The sequence below is a fragment of the Panthera onca genome, chromosome A3 (genome assembly GCF_046562875.1).
Source record: "Panthera onca isolate mPanOnc1 chromosome A3, mPanOnc1 haplotype 2, whole genome shotgun sequence".
Lineage (NCBI taxonomy): Eukaryota > Metazoa > Chordata > Mammalia > Carnivora > Felidae > Panthera > Panthera onca.
Window position 1 is genome coordinate 85,185,820 of NC_138341.1, and position 24,058 is coordinate 85,209,877.

The 24,058-nt window shown below is 43.3% G+C and overlaps 2 protein-coding genes and 1 long non-coding RNA gene across 7 annotated transcripts in view; 1 reads left to right on the forward strand and 2 right to left on the reverse strand.

The window, feature by feature from the left end:
- The window catches only part of TGFBRAP1 (transforming growth factor beta receptor associated protein 1), a 62,240-nt gene extending 60,780 nt beyond the window's left edge, over nt 1–1,460 (reverse strand). The window contains exon 1 of one of the 2 annotated variants that reach the window (XM_078444339.2): nt 1,353–1,460. The gene's annotated coding sequence lies outside the window, so the exon portion shown is untranslated. Of the gene's footprint in view, nt 1–1,054; nt 1,189–1,352 lie in introns of those variants that run through there. The other variant, XM_078444337.2, reaches the window with a different exon arrangement.
- A 1,601-nt stretch (nt 1,461–3,061) lies between these two features.
- On the reverse strand, nt 3,062–8,300 carry LOC132663577 (uncharacterized). 3 transcript variants are annotated; one of them, XR_009603138.3, is made up of 3 exons: nt 7,791–8,300; nt 6,012–6,104; nt 3,062–4,881 (listed from the first exon to the last, which is right to left on the reverse strand). It is a non-coding gene; the product is annotated as an uncharacterized LOC132663577 (long non-coding RNA). The 3 variants fall into 3 exon arrangements; XR_009603135.3 differs by having other exon boundaries at nt 3,062–5,628; nt 7,791–8,288; XR_009603137.3 differs by having other exon boundaries at nt 3,062–5,628; nt 7,712–8,198.
- A 103-nt stretch (nt 8,301–8,403) lies between these two features.
- CA3H2orf49 (chromosome A3 C2orf49 homolog) lies at nt 8,404–21,429 on the forward strand. Of its 2 annotated transcripts, XM_060609977.3 has the most exons (5): nt 8,404–8,512; nt 11,016–11,182; nt 14,218–14,344; nt 14,471–14,593; nt 18,290–21,429. In XM_060609977.3, the coding sequence occupies exons 1-5, from the start codon at nt 8,414–8,416 to the stop codon at nt 18,344–18,346; spliced, it is 573 nt and encodes a 190-aa protein (XP_060465960.1). In that variant the 5' UTR covers nt 8,404–8,413; the 3' UTR covers nt 18,347–21,429. The 2 variants fall into 2 exon arrangements, with proteins under 2 accessions (XP_060465960.1, XP_060465949.1); XM_060609966.3 differs by having other exon boundaries at nt 14,218–14,593.
- The last annotated feature ends 2,629 nt before the right edge of the window (nt 21,430–24,058 follow it).

A 24,058-nucleotide genomic window follows, 5' to 3' on the forward strand; every position in this document is an offset into this window, starting at 1 on the left:
CAGGCCCCTCCACGACCTCCATTCTGGTTCTGACTCGGGATTGGCCAGCTCATACTGCCCTAGGACCCTCCTCACCCACTTCTGTGTCTTAACGTGTCACTAGAATCACAATGGCAGCTGCCTGCCCTCACTCTGGATGGACAGGTGCCTACCCACAAGCACTTCATCCAGGATTAAATCCTGATGGGACACGTTTTGACCCCAGCGCCCAACACAGTCCATTAGCAATAAAAAGCACTGTAGGAACCCCCATTTCCAGCAGCCAGATAGAATCCCCAGGGCGACTAGCCTGGGGGGCTTTCTCAGGGTCACCCAACAGGCCCTGGACAGAAGGAATGACAGGTGCACACAACTGAAGACCACAGCTTCTGTCTTGAAAGTCGTCCCCATATAACGCACAGGAGGCTGGCGGAGAACCCAACTTCAACCTGCACCTCCAGACAGCAATGGAAAGGAAAACTCCCACAGGGATGGCAGCTTCCAGCACCTGTGGTCTCTTCCCTCCTCCCCGACACACCCCTGCCCAGTCTCCCACTGCAGGGCAAAAATTCAGGCCCGAACGTGACCCGGAATTTGAACTCTCAAATCCCAAGAGCTCCAGGAAACATCTATTAAAGCGACAAAACCATTCCTTACACCGGGTGGCGGGGCTTGGGGCGCAGGGGTGGAGTCCTGGGCTCCTCCCCTCGGAAAACCGAAAGCCTACCCCAAACCCGGGACTGGGTCTTTTTCGATCTGTCCCTACCCCAAACACACGCACACCCCACACCATCCACACCCGTTGACCCCACGCTTGGGCACACCTGCCCCAGCCCACACGCACGTGCACACCTGCTCACCCCAACAAGCCCCCGGCCCCCCAAGCCTGCACACCTGCTCCCCGCACACGCGTGCACACACACACTAACACCCCTCTGCCGGCTCGCGCCCCCCCGCCAGGCACCACCTCGCTGCCCCCCCCCCCCCCGCAAGGCCCCTGCCCTCCAGCCCACCCCGCTCCGCGCGCGCTTCGCCGCACCCCGCGCCCGGCCCTGCCGTCTCCCTCCGCACTCACCGGCGCAGCGCCCGTCGGCCTCCGCCGTCCCGCGCAGACCCTGGGGCCTGGGGCCCCGTGCCGCCCGCCGCCCGCTCCCGGCCCGCCGCTCCTGGGCTGGCCCGGCCCCGCCGCCGCCGCCGCTTCCCGTCACGTGGGGCGGCCGCCCGGCGCCGGCAGAGGGCGGGAGCGCGGCCGTCCCCGCGCCGTCCAGCCCGGTCTGCGGCCCCCGCCGCCCATCCGCCCCCGGGCCTGGAGCGACCTGGCTCGGCGCGCGACGCCCACGTGGGACTGCCCCCCTGGGCCTGTTTCTTCCAACCTGCCGGGATCACAACGGCTCCTGCCTCGGGGCGGTGCGCAGGGTCAGAGGAGTTAATTCGTGTAAAGCGCTTAGAACACTGCCTGGCACAGAGCGGGTGCTCCACAAATGCTGGCCCGGGACTGTTGTTAATGTATTTTCTCCTCCCCCACCGGCACGCAGAGCTTCAGGAAAACCCAGGCCTTGCCTGATTTGCTCACCGCTCAATGTCGGACACCGACACGGCGCTGGGCGCTGGGCGGACTGCAGGCTCTCGGGATATCCTGCTGAATGAATGAATGAAGCAATCAATCAAGGAGTCCTAGGAAAGGCCTGACCACGCTATCATCTGATAAAGTTGGGCTTGAGTTGACTGGCTGGTGGTGCTCCCTGTGGGGCTGAAATGTCCCCGTTGGGCCTGCGCTGCCCACCCCGAGCCCACAGCTAATACAGGGCCCCTGGGGCCGAAAAGGAATCCCTAGAGAGAGCAGTATATTTGCATGAGGTATTTATTTTAAAAGGGAGTCCTGGGTCTATTTTACCCAATCTTTTTAGCAAAGTCCATCAGCTCTTCCAGCCACAATGAAGTATCCTGGGGTACCATGAATCCATGAACCTCTCTTTTCAACATATACAATCCAATTTTAAGATGAATAAGGAAGCTCCCTCCAGATTTGTCAGCGTTCAATTATTAGCATATAAAAGGCACATTTTCTCAGTGATTTTCCCTGACTTTAGAACCCACCAGTGACCTGTGGCCTCAGCTTTCTTCTGGCCTCCCAGGGATTGTAAAACAAAGATGTTATCCTGAACCGGGAGGCAAATACTGGATTCTTCTTTTTCAAAGGGGAACAAATGACCTCGCAATAAAGTTAAATGAAGGAAATAAGGAACCATCAAGAAGCAATGTTCTGCGACCTGTCCTTCACCTTTCCCTTGTGAGTTCATGGCCACACACATGCCCCAACCCCAAACAGTGCTTGTTCTGCTCAGTGGTACCCATGTCCAGATGGGGAACGGGTTCCCCAGAAGTGTAGAGCTGTGGCCAGCAAGTGCACTTCAAGGGCAAGCGGTAGTGAAGGGACGGATTCAAGTCTAAGGAGGCCAGCAGCCAGGGGAACCCAGGAGCAGGAAGGCATCAGAGCAAATGCAGCCCAGTCTCATTTTGCCCAGGCCCACGAAGAAAATGTGAGTGGTCGTCAGCTCATCACTGACCCAGCTGGGCCTAGAATTTGTGCTTCTCCATTTTAATCTACCATAGTACAGAGAGCTGCACAAAACTAGCTGCAGAGGGGATATCTCCTGACTGCCAGATACTGGCCTAACAGCAATGATCTCATTTAAGCCTTGCCATATCCTTATAAAGTGGGCACTGTTAATGTCTCCATTTTATAGATGAGTTGCCTGAGGCGAAGAAAACGGAATGATTTGTCCCAAATTCCATGGTAGTAAGAGTAGAGCGGGCCTAAGAACCCAAAATTCAACAACATAGTGAACGTTCGTATATATAAAATTAAATTCTATTGATTGAGCAGTTTATGGAACCCCTATGTTCTGCCTCGATGTAGAAGTGAAAACGTGTATTAACAAAAAAGAGGGGAAAAGGGCAATTCCGAAATAATTATTTCCTTTATGAAAGGTTTACCATAGGATTCTTAAAATGGCAAGCTCCACATGCGCACATTATTCCATCTAATAACATTTGCTCTGGAACTTTCTGAAAAGTCCGTTTCACATATGACAGATACCTGGATATAAATAGCTGTTTCATAAGTATGCAAGTATCTGCATCAGACTAATTCTAAATTCCTCATGTTGCTTTGATTGGTTACACTGAAGAAGAAATATCACAGTCGTAAGTTTTGCAAAGAAATTATTAACCTCATTTATTAATATTTAGTAAATATCCCTAGGGCCCATACCAAACACGTTAGGCGTATTTCATAGAATATACAAAAGATGAATTCTAACAGATTAATGACGATTAAGAGTTGAATAGATACAACTGACTCCTTTCATAGTTCCCAGCTACTCCCCAAATTTAATATCCCCTATTACACCTCCTCACACTTCCTCTCGGTTCCTTACTTCCTCACTGGCTATAAGCTCCTGAGGGCAACTAATGTGGCTACCATGTTCTTGCTGTGTCTGTCTGCATGTGGGAAGCACTCAACCAATTTTGAAAATTCCTGACGCTCGGGGCTGGGTTCAAGACCCGCCTCAGGCTCTGTGCTGACCACTCAGAGCCTGGAGCCTGCTTCGGATTCTGTGTCTCCCTCCGTCTCTGCCCCTCCTCCGCTCATGCTCTGTCTCTCTCTCTCTCTCTCTCTCTCTCTTAAAAATAAACATTAAAAAAAGTTTTTTTTAATTCCTGATGCTCAATATTAATAAATTACGTTATTTTTAAAAGAGGCTCTTACTGCAAAGATTCTGTCGCTCTCATTTATAAGCAGACTTGCTGCGTACACCTCTCGAATGTTTGGGTATCATTTTAGAAGATGAAGTTAAGCAAAGAAAGGTTACAATAATGATTTTTTTTTTAATTTTAGCAGACAGAGCTCACTATACTATGTATCAGCTCATTTAAGGATACATGCACATACATTCATATACCTATAATCTAGATTCAGTACAACAAACTTTTTGAACTATTATTCAAGTCAGCTATTTCTTGAGCAACTCCTATGTGCCAGGTACTATGGTAGAAGCTGCAGGGGATCCTGGAATGAAAAAGGCACAGCCCCCACCCTCAAGCAGCTTAATTTAGTGCGATGGTTTATAAAGTATGATCGATACTCAACGGTACCCACATCATCTCCAAACCTGCAAATGCAAATTCTTGGGTCCCTACTCCAAAATTCCTAAATCAGAAACTGCAGGACAGGGCCCAGCAAACTGTTTTTCATAAGCTCTCCAGGTCACTCTAATACTCTCTCAATTTTGAGAAACCCTGAGTTAGTAGAACATGTGGAAGAAATACCCATCTAAACAGCCCCTAACGCAAAAAATAATGTGTTCTAGAAGTTGGGTGACAGGAGAGAACCCAAAAATGAAACACTGTTTCAAGGAGCTCATGAAGGGGTGACCTATGAGATGAGTAGTTTAAGTATGCAAACGCATCTTAATTATGATCTGATCGTAAAAGGAATAGAAGTGACAATAAAACTATAGTCATTATTCTTGTGGTACTGAAGGTAGTTATTTGAAATTCAAAGCAAAACTGGGGTTTTAAATACCTACAAAAACACAGGTCAAAATGTGAAGTATTCTTTAAATTGTTACATTCACTTTGAAGCTCCTTAATTTTATTTGTGCTCAAATATATTTTTGACAACTAAAATATTTGGAACATAAGTATCTTATTTCTTTTTTAATGTTTTATTTTTGAAACAGTGCAAGCGTGGGAGGGACAGAGAGAGAGGGACAAAGGATCTGAAGCAGGCTCTGCGCTGACAGCAGGGAGTCCGATGTGGAGCTTGAACTCACAAGCCGGGAGATCATGACCTGGGCTGAAGTTGGACGCTCAACCAACTGAGCCACCCGGGTGCCCCTGGAACATAAGTATCCTAAATATTACACTACCAACAAGAAGAATCAACACCCAAAGTTTTCAGTCCATATTTTGTTCATGACCCATTCATTCAACATTTACTGAGTACCTACTAAGTGCAGGCATCGTGTGTGCTAATAACCAGGTAAGAGATTCAAAGGAAATGTATGGACCTTGTCCCAGAAGAACTCATAACCCAGTGAGGTGATGATGCCAGGCAGGGAAGTGTTTGTTGATTTCCCTCAGTTTGTTCTTGTCAACTATAGGCACCAAGTAAAAATGTTAAAGAATAAAACCCTATGATCTTTGAGTAAAGGGAAAATTCTTATATTACTGAACTTAAAAACTAGTGGCTACTAGTTCACACTCATAGGTAACAGCATAGCAGGAATGAACTTCAGTCTACAAACTCAAATAGGTAACAAATAGAAGTTTTTCTGTAACTGAGCTTTCTTTCTTTCTCAAGCCCTCACTCAGCTGCAGTGACAATAATCTTATCAACTGAGGCCCTCTCCCTTTCCCAGGGCTGTGTTAATCAGGTTGGGGAATTTCTGAAGTGCCAACAGGGGAAGCAAGAGATCTCAGGTCCTAGCATCACAGGGACTCGGAGATGTTCTTTGTCCACTGGGATATTTGGTTTTCAGTTTTATGGCTTCCGTATTGACAGGCCTGGCTTGAGGGTCAGGGAATGTCTGGGTTTTCTTGTTCTGGGATGAGGCAGAAATCTCTGTGAGGTGGCTCTTCAGCCTGGACATACTGGAAACATCACATCAGAACTTGTCAGAAATGCTAATTCTCCCCTACCCTGACTTCCTACATCAGAGACTCAGATTAAAGCACAGTCACCTGACCACAAATTCTCCGAGGCTCCACTCCCCCAGGCTCTGCCCAGGATGGAGTGTGGCAGGCTTTACCAAATAGTCTCTCCTTCCTTTGGGGAGTGTTAGAATCTCATTCTACTTCCTCCACTCTGAATCTCGATGGTTTTATTTCTGCCCCAGGGGACACCCCCTCTAAAGATTTTTGATTCCGAGGCAACTGGAATTATCTTAACGGATTATTTTTAAAGCAGAGAAGTACTTCTGGGAAATTAGGAAAAACAGAGAGGGAGAGAAAAGAACAGATCTTACCTCCTGCAAAACATTTTTGCTGATTAAAAGCTTGAGGCTTTGGGTTAGGTGATTGGTTCAGCAAACCACAGGGAGAAAGAGCCCAGCAAGAACCTATAATCACATTTTCAGACTCTTAAACTCAATTTTTCCCCCACCTACACCACCATCATGCCACATGCCTCCTTCGCTGACAGTCAATAGGCTACAACAAATCTCCAGGTAGTGGCTACAGAGGAGGCACTTTACAGACTCTAGCTCCAATCTCAGCACAATGTGGGGTGGCCTTACAATTTCCATTTTACAGGTGAGGACACTGCAGCGGAAAGACATGGAATATCTGTCCTAGGTGAGTGCTGAAGCCAGGCTAGAACCCAAGTCTGAGCCACTCCAAAGCCTTCCCTTGGTCCAATTTGCTAGACTGCCTCATAATTACGGTCGAATACTTTCTAAAAACCAGCTACCAGTTAATGAGTACCCTGCTCTGTGCCAAGTGTGTTATATAATCTGTACTCCTTTGATAATTCTTCACAGATGTTAGCACAGCATTTGTTTCTGATAAGACTGAGGCTGAGAGACTCAAGTAACTCACCCAACATCTCGTTTTGCAGCAGAACAAAATCTGAACTAAGTTCTAGTTTTCAAGGCCAGGTTCCTTCCAACACAACTGCTTTTGCCATTAAAACAATGTGCTTTCCGGTGAAGGAAATGGGGATACCAGTCACACTAATTTCACTATTGTTAGGGAAACGTAGGGGTGCCTGGGTGGCTTAGTCGGTTGAGCCTCCGACTTTGGCTTAGGTCATGATCTCACAGTTCGTGGGTTCGAGCCCCGTGTCGGGCTCTGTGCTGACAGCCCAGAGCCTGGAGCCTGCTTTGGATTCTGTGTCTCCCTCTCTCTCAGCCCATCCCCTGTTCACGCGCTCTCTCTGTCTCTAAAATAGTTTTTACAAAATATTAAAAAAAAAAGAAATGTATTCAGATTTTGGTTATAAAATACCATGATCCTAATACCATGAAGTTAATGCACTTAACTCCAAATTAGAACATCCAAATGCCTGCCTCAACTCGGGTCTAAACTCTGTTCTATTTTGGGCAAGTCATCTTAAATGTCTTTCATTTAGATCAGCTTCCTCATCACTAATATGAAAGGACTGGGCTAACGTTTAAGTTTCTGCCCAGCTCTGAAATTCAATTTCTAGACGGAAGTATCATATACATAAATGATTAAGAAAAATTGCAAAACAGCTCTCAGCTTTACCTTATCTTTTTAAGCTGGCACCTCATTTATTTCCCAACTTTTTCAAGGTTTATCTTTTAACATCCTCAGATTTGGTCACATTTTATACTGCAATAATTTCCAATAAAATGATACATCATAGAGTATTTAGAATAAGCATTTACAACATGCCTGCAAGTTTAAGTGTTAGATGTGCCTAATGTTTTGGAACATGTATCTCTTCCACAAAAGATGAAAGAAGTAGAAAAGACTTCTTGAATTATCAAGGTTTAGATCATATTTGAACCTGCAACAATCTATTTAAACTAAAACTGTTCCTTCATTGTAGTTACAAGTACAGAGAAAATGTACTTGTCATTTGTGCAGAGCAAATGTATAATAATATACATAAGTGTAGAGAAATTAGTGCAGAGAAAATGTACTTGTCAGTGTTGCTACTTCCTCAATCTCTGATCTTGAGCAAATTACCCTGTTTCCTCACTTGGAAAATAAGCATTCTAGTAATATACACCTCATCGTGCTGTTCTGAGGAGCAAGATTATCCATATAAAATCCAGTACCTGGCACATCGTAAATGTCTAACAAATGTTTAGCTGTTGTCTGTCACCTGCGGTTTCCTTATTTTCATATGCGAGGTCAGCTCGGAGTATTATTATTTCGGTGAATACTTGAGCGCCTACTATGTGGGAGGCCATGGGGTTACAAGGAATTAAAGTCTCTGGCCTTACATCATATTGGAAGAGGATTAGGGGACAAAGAGGTCAAAAATAAAAACTAAGACAATTTCAGAGGCGACCAGAGCTATACTTTGGGTAACGGACGTCAGGCTGCCTCGCCTCTTTCCCGCGAGACTGCCCTCGGAATCCCTTTGGCCTCTGCCATTGGACGTCACAAGAAGCGCGACCAATCGTGACCCTCTCTGGGAACTTGGTTTTCCCCTCTCTTCTTGCAAGGCGTCAAACGCCAGTCGTCTCCTCTGCGGACGTCCCTTTCGCTCCTACCGCCCCCAGGAGTGTCCCCTCCGCAAGATCTCTCCCAGCACCCCGGCCGGCCGCGAAAAGCGGAGCGGACGCCTGGCGCACTAAGAGTGACGTCAAACGAGGCCCCGCCCGTTACATCACTTCCGGGACGCTTCCTTCGCGGAGCCTTGTGGGTAGCCGGCCGGGGTCTCCTGGCGACGACGATGGCGGGGGATGTGGGCGGTCGCAGTTGCACTGATTCGGAGCTGCTGCTGCACCCGGAGCTGCTGTCCCAGGAGTTCCTTCTCCTCACCCTGGAGCAGGTCGGGCGCGCCGAGGCGGGTGGGCCTGTTTGGGAGAGAGGTTCGGACTTGAGCCGGCCCCAAGTAATCCTGAGTGGCAGCGGACACACCCGCCGCCGTCGCTTGTCCCGCCTGGTTTGTGTCAGCGTCCACTCCACACGGACCGACCAGGTCTCCCCACGCCCCTATCCGGGAAAGAGACGTCCTTAGACTATCAGGGATTCCTGGGAATTAGGACTTCTCTTTTTTGGGGTCTTTGATGGCTCCGACACAGAAGTCCTAGGCGACCCCCGCGGCCTGGATGTGAGCAAGGGCCTGGGGAAGAATCGTAGTAGCAATGAAGGGTAGTAATCAGAGACTGTCAGGGCTGGAAAGCATCGGAGAAATCGCCCTTTTTTCATAGTGTCACCTCGTTTAAAGATGAAACTGAGTCTCGGAGAGGTGAAGTGACATATTTAAGGTCGCACCACCGGTAAGTGGTGCAGCCAGGAGGAGAAACCAGGACTCCTGGCCCTCAATGTAGCATATCCTCTTTTCGAGCTAATGTGGCCTCTGATAGTCAACAAAAGATAAGACAAAAGAAGTGATGAGTTTGGTTTAAAGTGGTAGAGAATTACTGAAAGTTTCCTTGTGGTTTCAAGTAGCTTGTTTTGTAGTTTTCCTTGTGTTTTCTCCTCAGTACTCTTTCTCTAACTTCCTCAAGTCCCCTGCAGATGTATTGATATCAATTACCTTTCACCTGCAGTTCTCAAACTTTTTAGGTACATCAGAATCACTCTAGGGTTCATTAAAATACAGATTGCTGGGCTCCATCCCCAGGGTGTCTGATTGAGTAGGTCTGGGGTGTGGCCTGAATATTGGCATTTTTAACAAGTTCTTGCTGCTTGTCCAGGGACCACAGTTTGAGAATCACCACCCTGGAGCAGTGCGTCCCAAACTAACGTGCCTATGAATTCCCTAGGAATGTTATCCAAGAGACCCTCCAGGGTTTTTCCGTATCTCTAAGTGTATAGAGGGTGAAAATTGATAACAAAGGGTGGTCAAGTATAAGAGAGAAAAGTACTACTTGTGCTTTTAAATTTGGAAGGAAACAGTAAGTGGGATAAGTTTATCAGAGCACAAAGATTGGGCTTGTTTTGCCAGTTAAGCTGAGCACAGATGTTTCCAAGCTTTTCTGAATTGCAGTTGAGGAGTCCATGATCTCATTACCATCTTCGTTTTCCTTCCTAAATCCAAACTCTATCCATAGCTACTCCTTCTCTTTATGCTATATGTTTTCCGTGATGTTGAGAGCAAATTGGAAAATGAGGGAGAATGAGGTAATATTGACAAGGTTGATGCAAGGTTGATGGACAGTGACTGGAAGCTACTCGAAAGGACTGGTGATGGGGACCTGAGTGGCTCAGTAAGTAGGGCCTCTCTCTCTCTCTCTCTCTCTCTCTCTCTCTCTCTCAAATAAATAAACATGAAAAAAAATTTTAAGTAATAAAAATAAAGAAAGGACTGATGAAAACGTAAAAGGGAGGTTGTAATGATGCACTGTTATGATGGTCATCAGTAAGGGACTGCAGTTTCCATCTGTAGGGCCATCTGAAATCTTGGTGGTTAACTTCAACTTAAGCATTATTAGGGAGACATGGGAAACAATATACAGCCCACACTTTGATCGTGATGGTAACACTCTGGGTGACCTTTGACAGCAGGTAGTAAATTGTCATCACTGTTGGAATTCTTTTGTCTGGTTTCCCCAGGCAGTCTCCCATTTTCAGTTTACGTCCTAGATTAAGATGATGCTGCTGGGGGGCGCCTGGGTGGCTTGGTCGGTTGGGCGTCCGACTTCGGCTCAGGTCATGATCTCACGGCCCGTGAGTTCGAGCCCCGCATCGGGCTCTGTGCTGACAGCTCAGAGCCTGCAGCCTGTTTCAGATTCTGTGTCTCCCTCTCTCTCTGCCCCTCCCCTGTTCATGCTCTGTCTCTCTCTGTCTCAAAAATAAATAAATGTTGAAAAAAAAAAAAAAAAAAAGATGATGCTGCTGGAAATGGTCTTCGTGCCTGGTATGCTGGCTGACTAGATGTGAGCTGCAGTCCTTGTCACACTGAACGTGTGGCCATTGTCTTTAAGATGTGGCTGAACCTGATGTTTGCAGAGCTGAATCTCTTAGTAATAGTACTTCTTAGAGAACTGTATAGGACTGCGGTGTACTTGAAGTACCTGTAAGTCCGTGTAAGACTTAGATAACAATCTCTGACTTAAATAACAAATTTTGTAATTACATTAAATATATAATAATTGGAAATTTAAATTATGAGTATATTATATTGATTTTTATGGTTATAAATTATAAATAAGATTATATATTATACGATACATTTTATGATTATAAATAAACTATAAATTATATAATTACTAAATTTTATTATTATAAAATTTGTTGTTTAAACAGAAACGTTCTACCGTGTTATGTAGGTAGTAATTAAAACAAAGGATGTTATTTTGAAATTACTTTTGTTTCCTTCTCCACAGAAGAACATAGCTGTTGAAAATGATGTAAGAATAAACAAAGACAATCTTACTGATCTTTATGTTCAGCATGCAATACCGTTGCCTCAGAGAGATTTGCCAAAGAATAGATGGGGGAAAATGATGGAAAAGAAAAGAGAGCAACATGAGACGAAAAATGAGACTAAAAGGTACTTTTCAGTGGTTCTGGTTTATATGACTTAACAGTGTTGTGTTTCTTCTTTTTCTCCAGGTAAACTTAGGTAAGAAAAATTCATTTGCTCAACAACTATTTATTGAGCACCAGGCACTGTGCTTATAGCACAAATAAAACTGACAGAATTCCCTGCTCGTATTTTAATTGGGAGAAACAGAATTTAGAAAGTGAAATAAAATATACGGTATGTTACGTAGTGATAAATGCTAAGGAGAAAAGGACAACAGGGAGAGAGATTACCATTTTAGGTAAAGTGGCCAAGAACAACCTCACTGAGAAAAGACATTGCAGCAGAGAAACCTACAAGGTAGAGAGCAAGCTAGCATTCCAGACAGAATACAAGAGTCAGGAGTGTGCCCATCATAGACCAAGAACAATAAAGAGGCTATCAAGGCTGGTGTGGAGAGAATATGAGGGAGAGTAGAGAAAAGAGGTTTATTGGAGGGGAGTAGCAGAAATTGTTGGCTAGATCCCATAAAGGTGTGTAAGTTGTTGTAAGAACTTTGGCTTTGCTCTGAGATGAGGAGCCATTGGAAGATTCTGAGCAGAATGATGACACCATATGATGTACATTTCAACAGCATCACCCTGGCTGTAACTTAAGGTGGGGGGAGGGAGATAGGGAAGTCAAACAGGAGACTGTACTGTGATCCAGGCAGTAGATGGTGGTGACTTTCAGTGAGGTAGTGAATTTGGTAAGACGTGGTCAGAGTCTGGATTTATTTTGGAGGTAGAGCCAACAAGATTTGCTGAAATGGGAGAAAAGGTAGAGTCAAGTTAAGACGTTAAGGTCTTTGAATGATGCAGGAATGAAGGAACTGTCATGTAGCTTCGGGGGCACTATTTACAGTTTTTAAATTTCAGAAAATACTTGATAAAACCACAGCAAATAAATTTCCTTTTTAAAAGAAGGCTACCTTTCTTTAACAGTGATAGCTTAATGAGGACAAGGTGTCCTAACATCCCTGAGTGTATTTCTCTTCCTGTGTCTGTTGTATCCCACGTGGGTGCTATTGATTAACTACTGAACTTATTTTTGGAGGTTTCTGTTTGTAAGGTAGTGTGTATAGGCAGTACACCAGTGATTGTGGAAAAAGATGCGGTGAAGGGTGGGAGTGAGGGAAAATGCTAGTGGTGAGTTGAATAGAGGTTTTAATTTGTAGTTATGAAGAAAAACTCATGATTGACCAGGAGATTATTCCCCCAAGTGTGGAAACTGTTGAAGAATGTAACATGTATGCTCTTAGTCTTTTGGAAAATACAGTCACTTTTTGATCAGGAACACATTCAGTTCAGATCGAGGATCCTTTTAGCTTGATGGTTATATACTGGGATAGGCTACTTATTAGAGTTAGCTTTTGTAAATCTTTGGGTTAGGCCAAATATATTTTCAATTTACTTCTGTTGATTCTTAATAAGAAAGTATTTTCTTCTTGCTCTGCACATTCAGGCACACTGTTCTAAGCAAAGCTTTCAATAGTGTTATACTTCATATAAAAATCCCTTTAACCCCTCAGTATCCTTTTGGAAGACATCTTTGGCTCTTTAAAAAAAAAAAAAAAAACAAAAACCACAATTTGACTTTAGAATCAAAACATTAAAGCTGGAAGCATCTAAGAGACAATCAGGTATTGTTGAATTGTTTATTAATTTTTTTGTGGACGGACTGAGCTCCTGTGACGTCCTCCAGACCACACAGAGCTGGGACCAGATCTACAGCACGGTGCCCAAGCTGGAGCGGGCCTCTGGGCTCTTAGGTTGAACTCTCACAAGCTGACGCGCTGTTTCCCTTCTGTGGTGACAGTGGGTGTATAGTGAGCTTATTTTTTACCTTCTACCAAATAATGTTCAGTGGTGACCTGAGAATTGGTGAGTTTGGCGAATCACCTAGGATCTGGTTAAAATGCAGATTCTGAATCAGTACAGGTTGAAGCCTCAGATTCTGCATTTCTTGAGAGCTTGTTTGGAGGTTCTAGCAGGGGAGCACAGCTACTCGTATACCCTTGACCGAAGAACGGTCCTCCTCTATCGGGGAAGGTCATCCTCTTCGAGCGCGCAGCTTCAGGAGGGACGCACATGGAGCGGTGAAGGAGGAAGGGGACACCTGCCTAGCCAGCCAGATCAGCCGAATCAACCCTGGAGATCAATGGGGTGACAGATGTCACAGCCAGATCGCCCTCGCATCCAGATTCTGCATTTCTTAACAGGCTCCCCAGAGGATGCTTAATGCCCCTGGTCCCTGCACCACACTTGGAGATGTAAGACTAAAGTGTTCTTCCTAATAAATGGCCGCTCAAATTCTTACGTGTTTAATTAAAAGGTTTTGTTCCCCCCCCCCCCCAAGAACAAATGTGTTATGTCCCGAGGTGTCATGAATAATGGACAAATGAACGCTCTTATCATTTGTCTTTGTGATTCAGAGTAGAAATTTGGTTTTCAGAAGCTAAATGTGAAGACTTGCTGAATTTTAACATTAAAACTTTATAAATGTTATAGTTACAGTTTAGAAAATGCCTTGGCTTTAGAGATCTTTAATGAATAGAACAGAATGTTCTGTCTCGTTGTTTGTAGACTGCTACTGTAGTAGTCTTGCGATAGTTTTCTAGGTTATTATCCTTTTTAAAGTAATAATTGATACACAGTCAAGATAATTCTGTCAATTAGAGGGTGATTTTTAAAACTTAAAAAAATTTTTTTTAGTTACTTAGGAATCTTGTTTTTAAGTCCTAGGGTTAATTTGTCAGCTGATGTTTTCAAAATATTTGTATCTTGTGTGTACATTAAAGCTAACTTACGTTTCTTGTCAGTAAATACTTTAAACGTCAAAGCCCTAGAATATTACCATTTCATTTAGGGTGAACATAGAAAATTTGATTCCCAGTAGTCCTACTTAAAATAGATTAGTCTTAGCAATGTTTTTTTGGCCATTGTTTTAGCTTTGAGTTCCTGTGAACGAATGGGTTTGCTGTTCCAATTATGTTTTCCGTGAATACATCTCTGTGATTGCAGGAGTGGCACTGTGGATGGGTTAAGGAAAAGGCCCCTCATTGTGTTTGATGGAAGTTCAACCAGAACAAGCATCAAAGTGAAAAAGACAGAGAATGGAGATAATGATCGACTCAAGCCTCCCCCTCAGGCAAGCTTTACCAGTAATGCCTTTCGAAAATTACCAAATTCGTCTTCCAGTGTTTCACCCCTAATTTTGTCTTCCAATTTGCCTGTGAACAATAAAACGGAACACAATAATAATGACACTAAACAGAACCATGACTTAACGCATAGGAAAAGTCCTTTGGGTCCTGCAAAGTCCCCACCTTTGTCCCCTGTTGGAACTACTCCAGTGAAGTTAAAGCGAGCTGCTCCTAAGGAAGAAGCGGAGGCCGTGGTAAGTGTGCAGAAGTTTCTGGGCTCATGGGAGATGTGAATGAAATCTTCGAGCAGTCTGCCTCATAGCTGAGGTGGGAGAGCAGTGCCACAAGCAGATCTTGAACTCTTAAATGATCTTACTTTTTACATGTCCTTTCTCGTGTTTGAATTCTGGAAGTATAAAATCCATGATGATAAGTTAACATTTTTTAAAGTCTACTCGATTTCTTTCTTTTTTTTTTTTCTATATTTATTTAATTTATTTTTTAATCTACATCTGAGTTAGTTAGCATATAGTGCAACAATGATTTCAGGAGTAGATTCCTTAATGCCCCTTACCCATTTAGCCCATCCCCCCTCCCACAACCCCTCCAGTAACCCTATGTTTGTTCTGCATATTTAAGAGTCTTATGTTTTGTCCCCCTCTCTGTTTTTATATTATTTTTGCTTCCCTTCCCTTATGTTCATCTGTTTTGTATGTAAAAGTCCTCATGTAAGTGAAGTCATACTGTCTTTCTCTAATTTTGCTTAGCATAATACCCTCTAGTTCCATCCTCATCATTGCAAATGGCAAGATTTCAATCTTTTTGATTGCTGAGTAATATTCCATTATGTGTGTATATACACACATGTGTCTATATACATATGTATATGTATCTATATATAGATATATATATAGATATATATATAGATATATAGATACATATACATATGTATATATATACACACACACACACACACACAAACATACATACATATACACACCACATCTTTATCCACTCATTCGTTGATGGACATTTGGACTCTTTCCATAATTTGGCTTTTGTTGATAATGCTGCTATAAACATTGGGGTGCATGTGCCCCTTCAAATCAGCATTTTTATATCCCATGGATCAATTCCTTCTAGTACAATTACTGACCCTTAGGGTAGTTCTATTTTTAATATTTTGAGGAACCTCCATACTATTTTCCAGACTGTCTGCACCGGTTCACATTCCCACCAACGGGGCAAAAGAGATCCTCTTTCTCTGCATCCTCACCAACATCTGTTGTTGCCTGAGTTGTTAATGTAAGCCATTCTGACAGGTGTGAGGTGGTTATTTCATTGTGGTTTTGAAATATATTTCCCTGATGATGAGTGATGTTGAGCGTTTTTTCATGTGTCAGTTAGCCATCTGGTTGTCTTCTTTGGAGAAGTGTCTATTCATGTCTTTTGCCCATTTCTTCACTGGATTATTTGTTTTTTGGGTGTTGAGTTTGATAAGTTCTTTATAGATTTTGGATACTAACCCTTTGTTTGATATGTCGTTTGCAAATGTCTTCTCCCATCCTGTCAGTTGCCTTTTAGTTTTGCTGATTGTTTCCTTCACTGTGCAGAAGCTTTTTATTTTGATGAGGTCCCAATAGTTCCTTTTTGTTTTTGTTTCCCTTGCCTCTGGGGACAAGTTGAGTAAGAAGTTGCTGCAGCCGAGGTCAAAGAGGTTTTTGCCTGCTTTCTCCTCAAGGATTTTGATGGCTTCCTCTCTTACATTTAGGCCTTTCATCCATTTTGAGTTTATTTTTGTGTATGGTGTAAGAAAGTGGTCCAGGTTGATTTTTCTGCATGTCGCTGTCCAGTTCTCCCAGCACCACTTGCTGAAGAGACTGTCTTTATTCCATTGGATACTCTTTCCTGCTTTGTCAAAGATTAGTTGGCCATACGTTTGTGGGTCCATTTCTGGGTTCTCTATTCTGTTCCATTGATCTGAGTGTGTTCTTATGCCAGGACCATACTGTCTTGATTACAGCTTTGTAATACAGCTTGAAGTCTGTGTACACTCGATTTCTTTCTGCTTAAAATGTGTAAAGAGAGTGTCTTAGGCACTTTCCTAGCGTTTTCTCATTTAGATCCTTTATCTTGGAACTAAAAGAGGAAAATATTCCTTTGTTAGCAAAGCTCAGAATGTTAAGCAATTTGCCCAGGGTCACATATTTATTAAGTAGCGTTTTAGAGCTTGACCTTTAGTCTGTCTATTTTGCACTTATCTTAAACCACACTAGAGTGTTTAGGATTTATCACTTACCTCCCCTTCTCAAATTTACCTATCCTTGGAGGGTAGAGGAAGTTTAGGGGAATCTACTGTGTTGGACTGTGTTACAGTTAACCATTTAGATGCTTGGATTTCATATACTGGCAAATTTGGTAGAGATAGGCAATATATTTAGAGTTTACTTAGGGTTTAATTGTTGAGATTGTGTGTGTGTGTGTGTGTGTGTGGGTGTGGGTGTGTGTGTGTATTTGATCCTTCCCTAGACTCGTCAGAAAATTATTTTACTTTTAAATATCCAGTTTTGTAGCTTTTATTTCTTGTCTTAGTCTATTTAGGCTGGTGTGACAAAAAAACAACTTTGATTGGGTGGCTTACACAGCAAACATTTATTTTTTATAGTTCTAGAGGCTGGGAAGTCCAGAATCAAGGTGCTGACAGGTTCAGTGTCTGGTGAGGGCCCACTTCCTGGTTCATAGCTGGCTGCTTTTCGCTGTGTTCTCACCTGGTGGAAGGGGCTAGTAAGCTCTCTGAGGTCTCTTTTATGAGGGCCCATTCATCAGAGCTCCTCCTTGTTATTTAAGCACCTCCTAAAGGCCGTGCCTCCTCACACCATCACCTTGGGGGTTAGGTTTCAAAATGGGACTTCCGAGGGGACACAGGCATTCAGTCTCTGTAGTATTCCTGTAGTATACGGTGACTTTATTATCCTCTTGGAATTGTGTGTCCAAAGGATCAAGACTCAGACTAGTTCCAACATTCTAAAATAGTAGACCCTGAAAAAAGAAAACTATTGTGAGTGTGACCAGCTCATGCTTCTTAACGTTAGTTCATCCTTTCAGTGACCCTGTGACATAGCACAGGTCTTTTTCTCATCTCGCAGATGAGGAAATAGAAGCTCAGATAATTTAAATAAAGTTGTCCAGGGTGTCAGAGTTACTAAGTGGCCAGGCTGCAGTTGGAATTCAGGTCTGTCTCACCTCAGTGCATGCACCTTTGACACCGGGCTGCCTCTAGACTGACGGACTTCAGTCACTTCTGTGGGAAGTGGGAGGAGGGTGTCAGATAAGAGAGGGAAGAATAAGAGAAAAGGTAGGAGGAAGAATCCAGACCTCAAATATTACAATAAAGACTTAGCCTCGAGGATCTTTTCTTTCGGTCTGTTAGAAAGCATTTTTCTACTCAAAAATTTTACTCCTTCAGAGGTTTGTTTTATTTATTTTTTTAATTTATGAGTGTTAAGATCTTGGATTGTGAATTTGAGGAAGGCGATGGGGCAGGCAGGAAGGAAGCAGGTCTGGAGCCTTCAGTGCTTTTCAGTTCTGAATGCACCTTAGAATTACCTGGAGGAGCTTCCTGAAAACCCAGACAGACGTCAGAGCTTCATTCCTGCCACCTCCTGTGGATTCTGACTTAATTGGTTGTGGGATAAGGCCCCGGTCTGGGCATGTTTGTAAGTGCCGTGGGCGATTCTAATTTGCAGACGTTAGAACCACAGCTAGAAAAAAGGGTGGCCGGGGGCTTGCTTTTTTTCCCCAAGCTCCTAAAGTCTTTTCCCACCAGATGGCAGCAGTGATCTACTGTGCATAGATTAGAGTAGTACACTTTGGTGGTTTAGAGTGCTCATTTGAAGTTATTCTCTGACATTTCTGCAAGTATATACTGATTTCTGTTCATGTCTTTTCAGAATAACCTGAAGCCCCCAGAAGCAAAGAGGAAGATACAGCATGTTACATGGCCATGAAGGAAAGTTTCCAAAAATGTAAATATAACTGTAACTGTAGTTTTTCAAGCAAGTTCACATATATTGACAGTATTTACAGAGATCCTGATTATTGTGGAATTTTCCAAAGAGGTTTCAAATTAGGTTTGAAAAAAGTCTTTCCTTTTCCCTCCCTCCTTTTTTGTTTTTTTTAATTTTTGCATTCTGTTCCCTGATTTAGAAGGAATTTCTTTTTCAACAAGTGGCTTAGTGTTTGTCATTTATAGCGATCCTAGTCAATTATTAGCTGCAAGTCTGGTATAAAGCATCTGATGACTTTTAAGAATTATTCTCATTAGCCTGTTTTAGTCTTTGGGGAAATTTGAGGTTTTGTTTAAGCTCAAATCTTCTGGAAGTTCACCATTTTTATTTCTTTTCCCTAGCAAAAGAATTTGACAGTTTATCCCAACATTTTAGTAAATACTGCCACACTCCTCAAGGTTCACCAATAAAGCATATTTGTAGTGCTGCCGATAAACTATTCAGAATATACAGATGAAACTGCTGTTCTCCAAGTGCTTACATTGCCTTTCCCCATAAAAATCAAAAGGTAAATCAGTGCTTGCTGTTGCTCCTTCCCTTGAAGTCCCGACAGGATTGGTCTGTTAGGAGCCGACTGGTCGTTCTCACAGCTGGTCTGCCCTTTAAGACGTCCTGGCCGTGTAGTAGCCCTACCTGCTGTTTTCGTGAGCAGTCTGTGATCTCACTCTGAGCGCAGGGATCGCTCCTTCCCAGGTGCTGCAGCTTTTCAAAAAGAAGCCAACTGTAAAACCTTCAGGTGTGGTCATGTTCAAGATGGCACCCGATGGCAGAAGGTTTAGAGAGTAGGAAGAGGGGGATGGAATTCTAGAACTTCAGAGAGTCCGAGAAGGATAGCGGTGAGAGGGAAGCTTAGCGTCATCTGGAGTAGGCAGAAGACGAGAAGATACTGAAGCCACAAGTCACCCCAGAGTGGCAGCATGGGAGACGAGTACCAGCTGGACGGGGCTCCCTGCTGGGGTGACGGGGACAGCTCCCCGCAGGACTGTCTGTCACACGCACAAGTTATCCACTGAAGTTGTGTGTTCCTGTTGGAATGGTGTCACCATCCCATTTGTACGGTGGGAATCAGTGGGAAAGTAGGGTATACCTTAGAGCCGTGAGTTCTCATGTCCACGTTTTGCCTTGTATTTCTAACCAAGTGCAGAGGATACTTTATACTTTTTTCCTTATGTGATCGATCTTCAAATTGGGGTTTGCCTTTTCTTTACTTTTGACAGCAGTCTCGTTCCTCTTTTGATTTGTTAACGCAAGTATTTTAGTTCAGCTCTCAAATAGCCTTACAAAAAATTCATTCAGCCTTGCAGGTACATATGGTACTAAAACTTTAACCCTACGGTTTTTAGCCGTTCTGCCTTTATCCAGTCGATAAATCTATACATACGAGACAAAATTGGTACATACGATGTGTTGCATGTTGTGCTAAATCAGTAACTACATAGTTACCTGCGGGGCTGATGCGTGTAATACTGTTGAAGGACAACTGTAACCCTCTACATAACTGTAAAGGGAGATTTTAAAAGTGCAGATTTTAGAGTAGAATGACAGATTTTTGTATTCAGTTGTCCCTGCTGCTCCCATCTGCATTCTCTTAGTTAAGAGAGAGTTAGCCATTTGACAGTTTTAAGTCAGTGGAAACTTATTTTTAGTTACTCAAGAAAATTAATTTTTAATTTGTATATTTAACTTACAGAGTAGGTTGGTAATAACAGCTGAACTGTGTAACATTGTTGCTTCAAATTGAAGTTTATATTATGAACATTCAGAATCAATGCTCATATAGCAGCATATTATTGGGCTATTTTGAGTTTGAAATGTGGAGAAGTGGGAAACCCTGGACTGTGTATTACCTAATGCTGACATCTCAGAGCGCTGTGCCTTCTCAAGGTGTTTACATACAGTCTTGAGATGTCTTCCTCCACATGATGGAGCCTACTGAATGATGGGACTTTGAGGCAGAAGTGTCGGGAATCTTAGGTTTTGAAGGGTTGCTTTGGTGTGCTTTAAAGCTTACAAGGAATTGAGTTGAATGGCAAACGACTTTGGAATACTCTTGACTCACGATCATTGTAATATTGTTACTATCGATTTCCTGTTTCAACAGAGCGGGGGGGGGGGGGGGGGGGTGGTAGGCAGACGAATGGCATTCGAGTCAGTGAGTGGCTTCTGAGGTGTAGTTATGAGCACTTGACCACTTCTGCCACTGGCAGGTGGTCTTGCTCTTTTCTTCCCCTACTTCTTTGTTCTCGGTTTCTTTTTTCTTACTCTCCTTTCCCATATTTTAACTTTCTTTGCTTCTATTCTCCATCCTCCTTTCTGCAGACCCTAAGCATCAGGCTTAGGTTTGCGGGTCATAATGCCTGGCCCTACGCATTCATTGAGGAGTGAAGATAGGATAACCCCCGTTCCTCTTACATTTGAGGGATCATAGACTGCCGCGTGAATTCTGGAAGTCTCCAGCCCCTGCAGCACCAAAGGCCCTAAATTGCTTCCCAGTGGCCGTAAAGGCAGTACAGTTTACCAAAATAGCTTTATTAATCTAGACAGCTACCAGACACTTTGGAAAGTTGGTTCAACTACCACTATGAGGCCATAATATTTTTGCTAGTATTAAAATTCCTCAGAATTGTAATTATTATTTGAAATAATATTTTGGTTGACTTAGTTTTCTGAGAGATGATTCTAAAACTGGTCTAGAGACTCATTCAATAGCAATGACCTTTTAAAAACTTACATTAAGTAAAACTGCCAGTAGCTTAAATCATACATGTGTAAGAGCTTCCTCTATTTACTACTGTGGAACTTCAGTAATTTTAAGAGGTTACAAAACGGTCAAAATGTTTTTAAGCGTGCTCTTTTATTAAATGCTTGTGCAGGTTTTGTAATTCAGTACAGAGAGTTTAACCTTGTAATGTACATTTTTGTATGTAAAGGTCTTTTAAGTAGCCTTATCCTTATTTAAATAAACTGAATAAAATTATTGAGTAGGTCTGTCATTCATAAAAAAATAAAGTGGAAAAACATTCTGTAATGACTTGGTCTCCCTTTATTTGAGCAGACTATCCAGTGGAAAAGTGTCATTCTTTATAGTACGACCTTCTGTACCAGACTTGACTGGGATCAGGCATGATCCCCATAGTCCAGCCACGTCTTGGGGACCCTACTGTGAAGAGCTGGGGGCTACAGTGGCCTGGCGTTCAGGAGAGCCTGATGCCACAGGGGCTGACACACCGACTGCCACTATTCTTTGGTAGATGGAAACAAGTCCCTCAGACCTTATCCCGTGTAAGCTTAACAAACTGGAACAAACCAGAGGTTCAGGCGAAAGGATTATTTGCGTGTGGGGTGGTCTTTAAAGAGTAAATCTCTAAACTGGTCATCTTAATGTTGGAAACCGAAGCTCTAAATTACCTGACTTGTAAAAACACCTCAGGTTACTTTATCTACCTTGAATTTTAAAAAATAGGTCATTTTTGGGGAGGGGACAGAAGAGACAAATTTATGTTCATTTACCTTGTTTTTACTAAAGTGCTATTTACTGAAGTGCTCTGCTTTTCCAGCTGTTAAACCTGGTTGTCTGTAGTGTTGTGGCAGAAAGGACAAAGGTGTGAGTTAATTATGTTCCTGCTCAATGAAATAATGGATGATCGTAATGACAGAAAGAAAATCAAACCGAGAAATGAAATCGTGAGAGATGGGGAATGTAGGGTGAAGAGCTGCTTTAAATATAGTGGTTGCGGGGGTGCCTGGGTGGCTCAGACACTTGAGCATCTGACTCTTGATTTCAACTCCGGTCATGATCACAGGGTTGTGGGATCGAGCCGTGTGTGGAGCCCGCTTAAGATTCTCTGTCTCCCTCTGCCCCCTCCCCAGCTTGTGCTCTAGCTCTCTCAAAAGGAAAAAAAACAGAGAGAGAGAAAGAAAGAAAAAAGAAGAAAGAAATGTATGTTAGGAAAGACCTCTTTGAAGAAATTTAAAAACATTTTTTAAATTCTCTTTTAATTTTAAGTAAACTCCACCCAACATGGGGCTCCGACTCACGACTCCAAGATTGAGAGTTGCGTGCTCTATGGGCAGCCAGCCAGGTGCCCGCCAAAGAGATTATTTTTAAGGGGACAGTTAAGGAAAGCTTTCAGGAAAAGCATTGTACACGTGATAGATTTTAAATGTCTACATATTCTTGGGGCGCCTGGGTGGCTCAGTCAGTTAAGCGTCCGACTTCGGCTCAGGTCATGATCTCACGGTCCATGGGTTCGAGCCCCGCATCAGGCTCTGTGCTGACAGCTCAGAGCCTGGAGCCTGTTTGGGATTCTGTGTCTCCTTCTCTCTGTGACCCTCCCCCGTTCATGCTCTGTCTCTCTCTGTCTCAAAAATAAATAAACGTTAAAAAAAAAAAAAAAATAAATAAATAAATGTCTACATATTCTTTATTGCTCCTTCTGTCAGACATGGAGTCTGTTCCCTGCTGCTCAAATATAGATTGGTCTTGTGATTTGCTTTCATCAGATGAATGCTCCTCTCACTCTGGGACCCCTACTGCAGCCCCCTGAGAGAGCCACTTTTCTAGTATGCTAGAAAAACATACTAGCCAACAGCACTGACCACCAGGTGTGACTTAATCCCCCGTCCCCGCTCCAGCTGCCCCATGAGTGTCCAAGGTGAGACCAGCCCAGATAGACTCTGAACATCCTGAGTGAATAGAATAGGGGCTACATTAAAGCCACACCAAGTGTCGCGGATGGTTTGCTGCCCGGCATTAGATAACAGATACCGGACAAGAAGAGTGAAAGCAGAGAGACTTAATAGGATTTTAGAACGAAAAAAAAAAGGATTTCAGAATAGAAAGACTGTGCAGCTCCAATCAGTGAAAATAGCAGGAAGCGTAGTTTAAAATGCAGCCAAAGGGGCGCCTGGGTGGCTCAGTCAGTTGAGCGGCCGACTTCGGCTCAGGTCACGATCTCGCGGTATGTGAGTTCGAGCCCCGCGTCGGGCTCTGTGCTGACTGCTCAGAGCCTGGAGCCTGTTTCGGATTCTGTGTCTCCCTCTTTCTCTGACCCTCCCTGTTCATGCTCTGTCTCTCTCTGTCTCAAAAATAAATAAATGTTAAAAAAAAAAAAATTTAAAATGCAGCCAAAGCAGGTAGGCAGGAGCCGGATTCTGTGGGCCACGCTAAGGACTTTGGGTTCGATTCTAAGAGCAACTGGAAGCTGTCAACTGTTCAGACTTGACCAAGCATTTAGCCAAAAGACAGAAATAAGACTGGCTCAATAAAGTATGTAATAGCTCTAAGCATCTTTTTCTCTAGTAAAATTATCCAAGTTTTTTCATTTTGTTTTTCAGTCCATTTGAACTAAAATATTTGTTTCTTTGGCTAATGATTAAACCTTAAGAGACTAAAACACCACTTGTGGCAAAAGAGATTTTTTTGTAAATGTAGAAACACCGTATCTAGCCAAGCTTTCTGTTACGTCCGTCCTGCCCTGCTATAGGATTTTTTTTTTTTTAATAAACTTTTAAAAAGTCAACCTTTTATTTTAGGAACGTTCGAGATTTGTAGAAAAATCGCCAGGAAAGGATAGAGACTTCCCGTATACTGCACACCCAGTTTTCCCTATTACTGATCGACATCAGTCTGGTACGTTTGTGGGCTTCCTG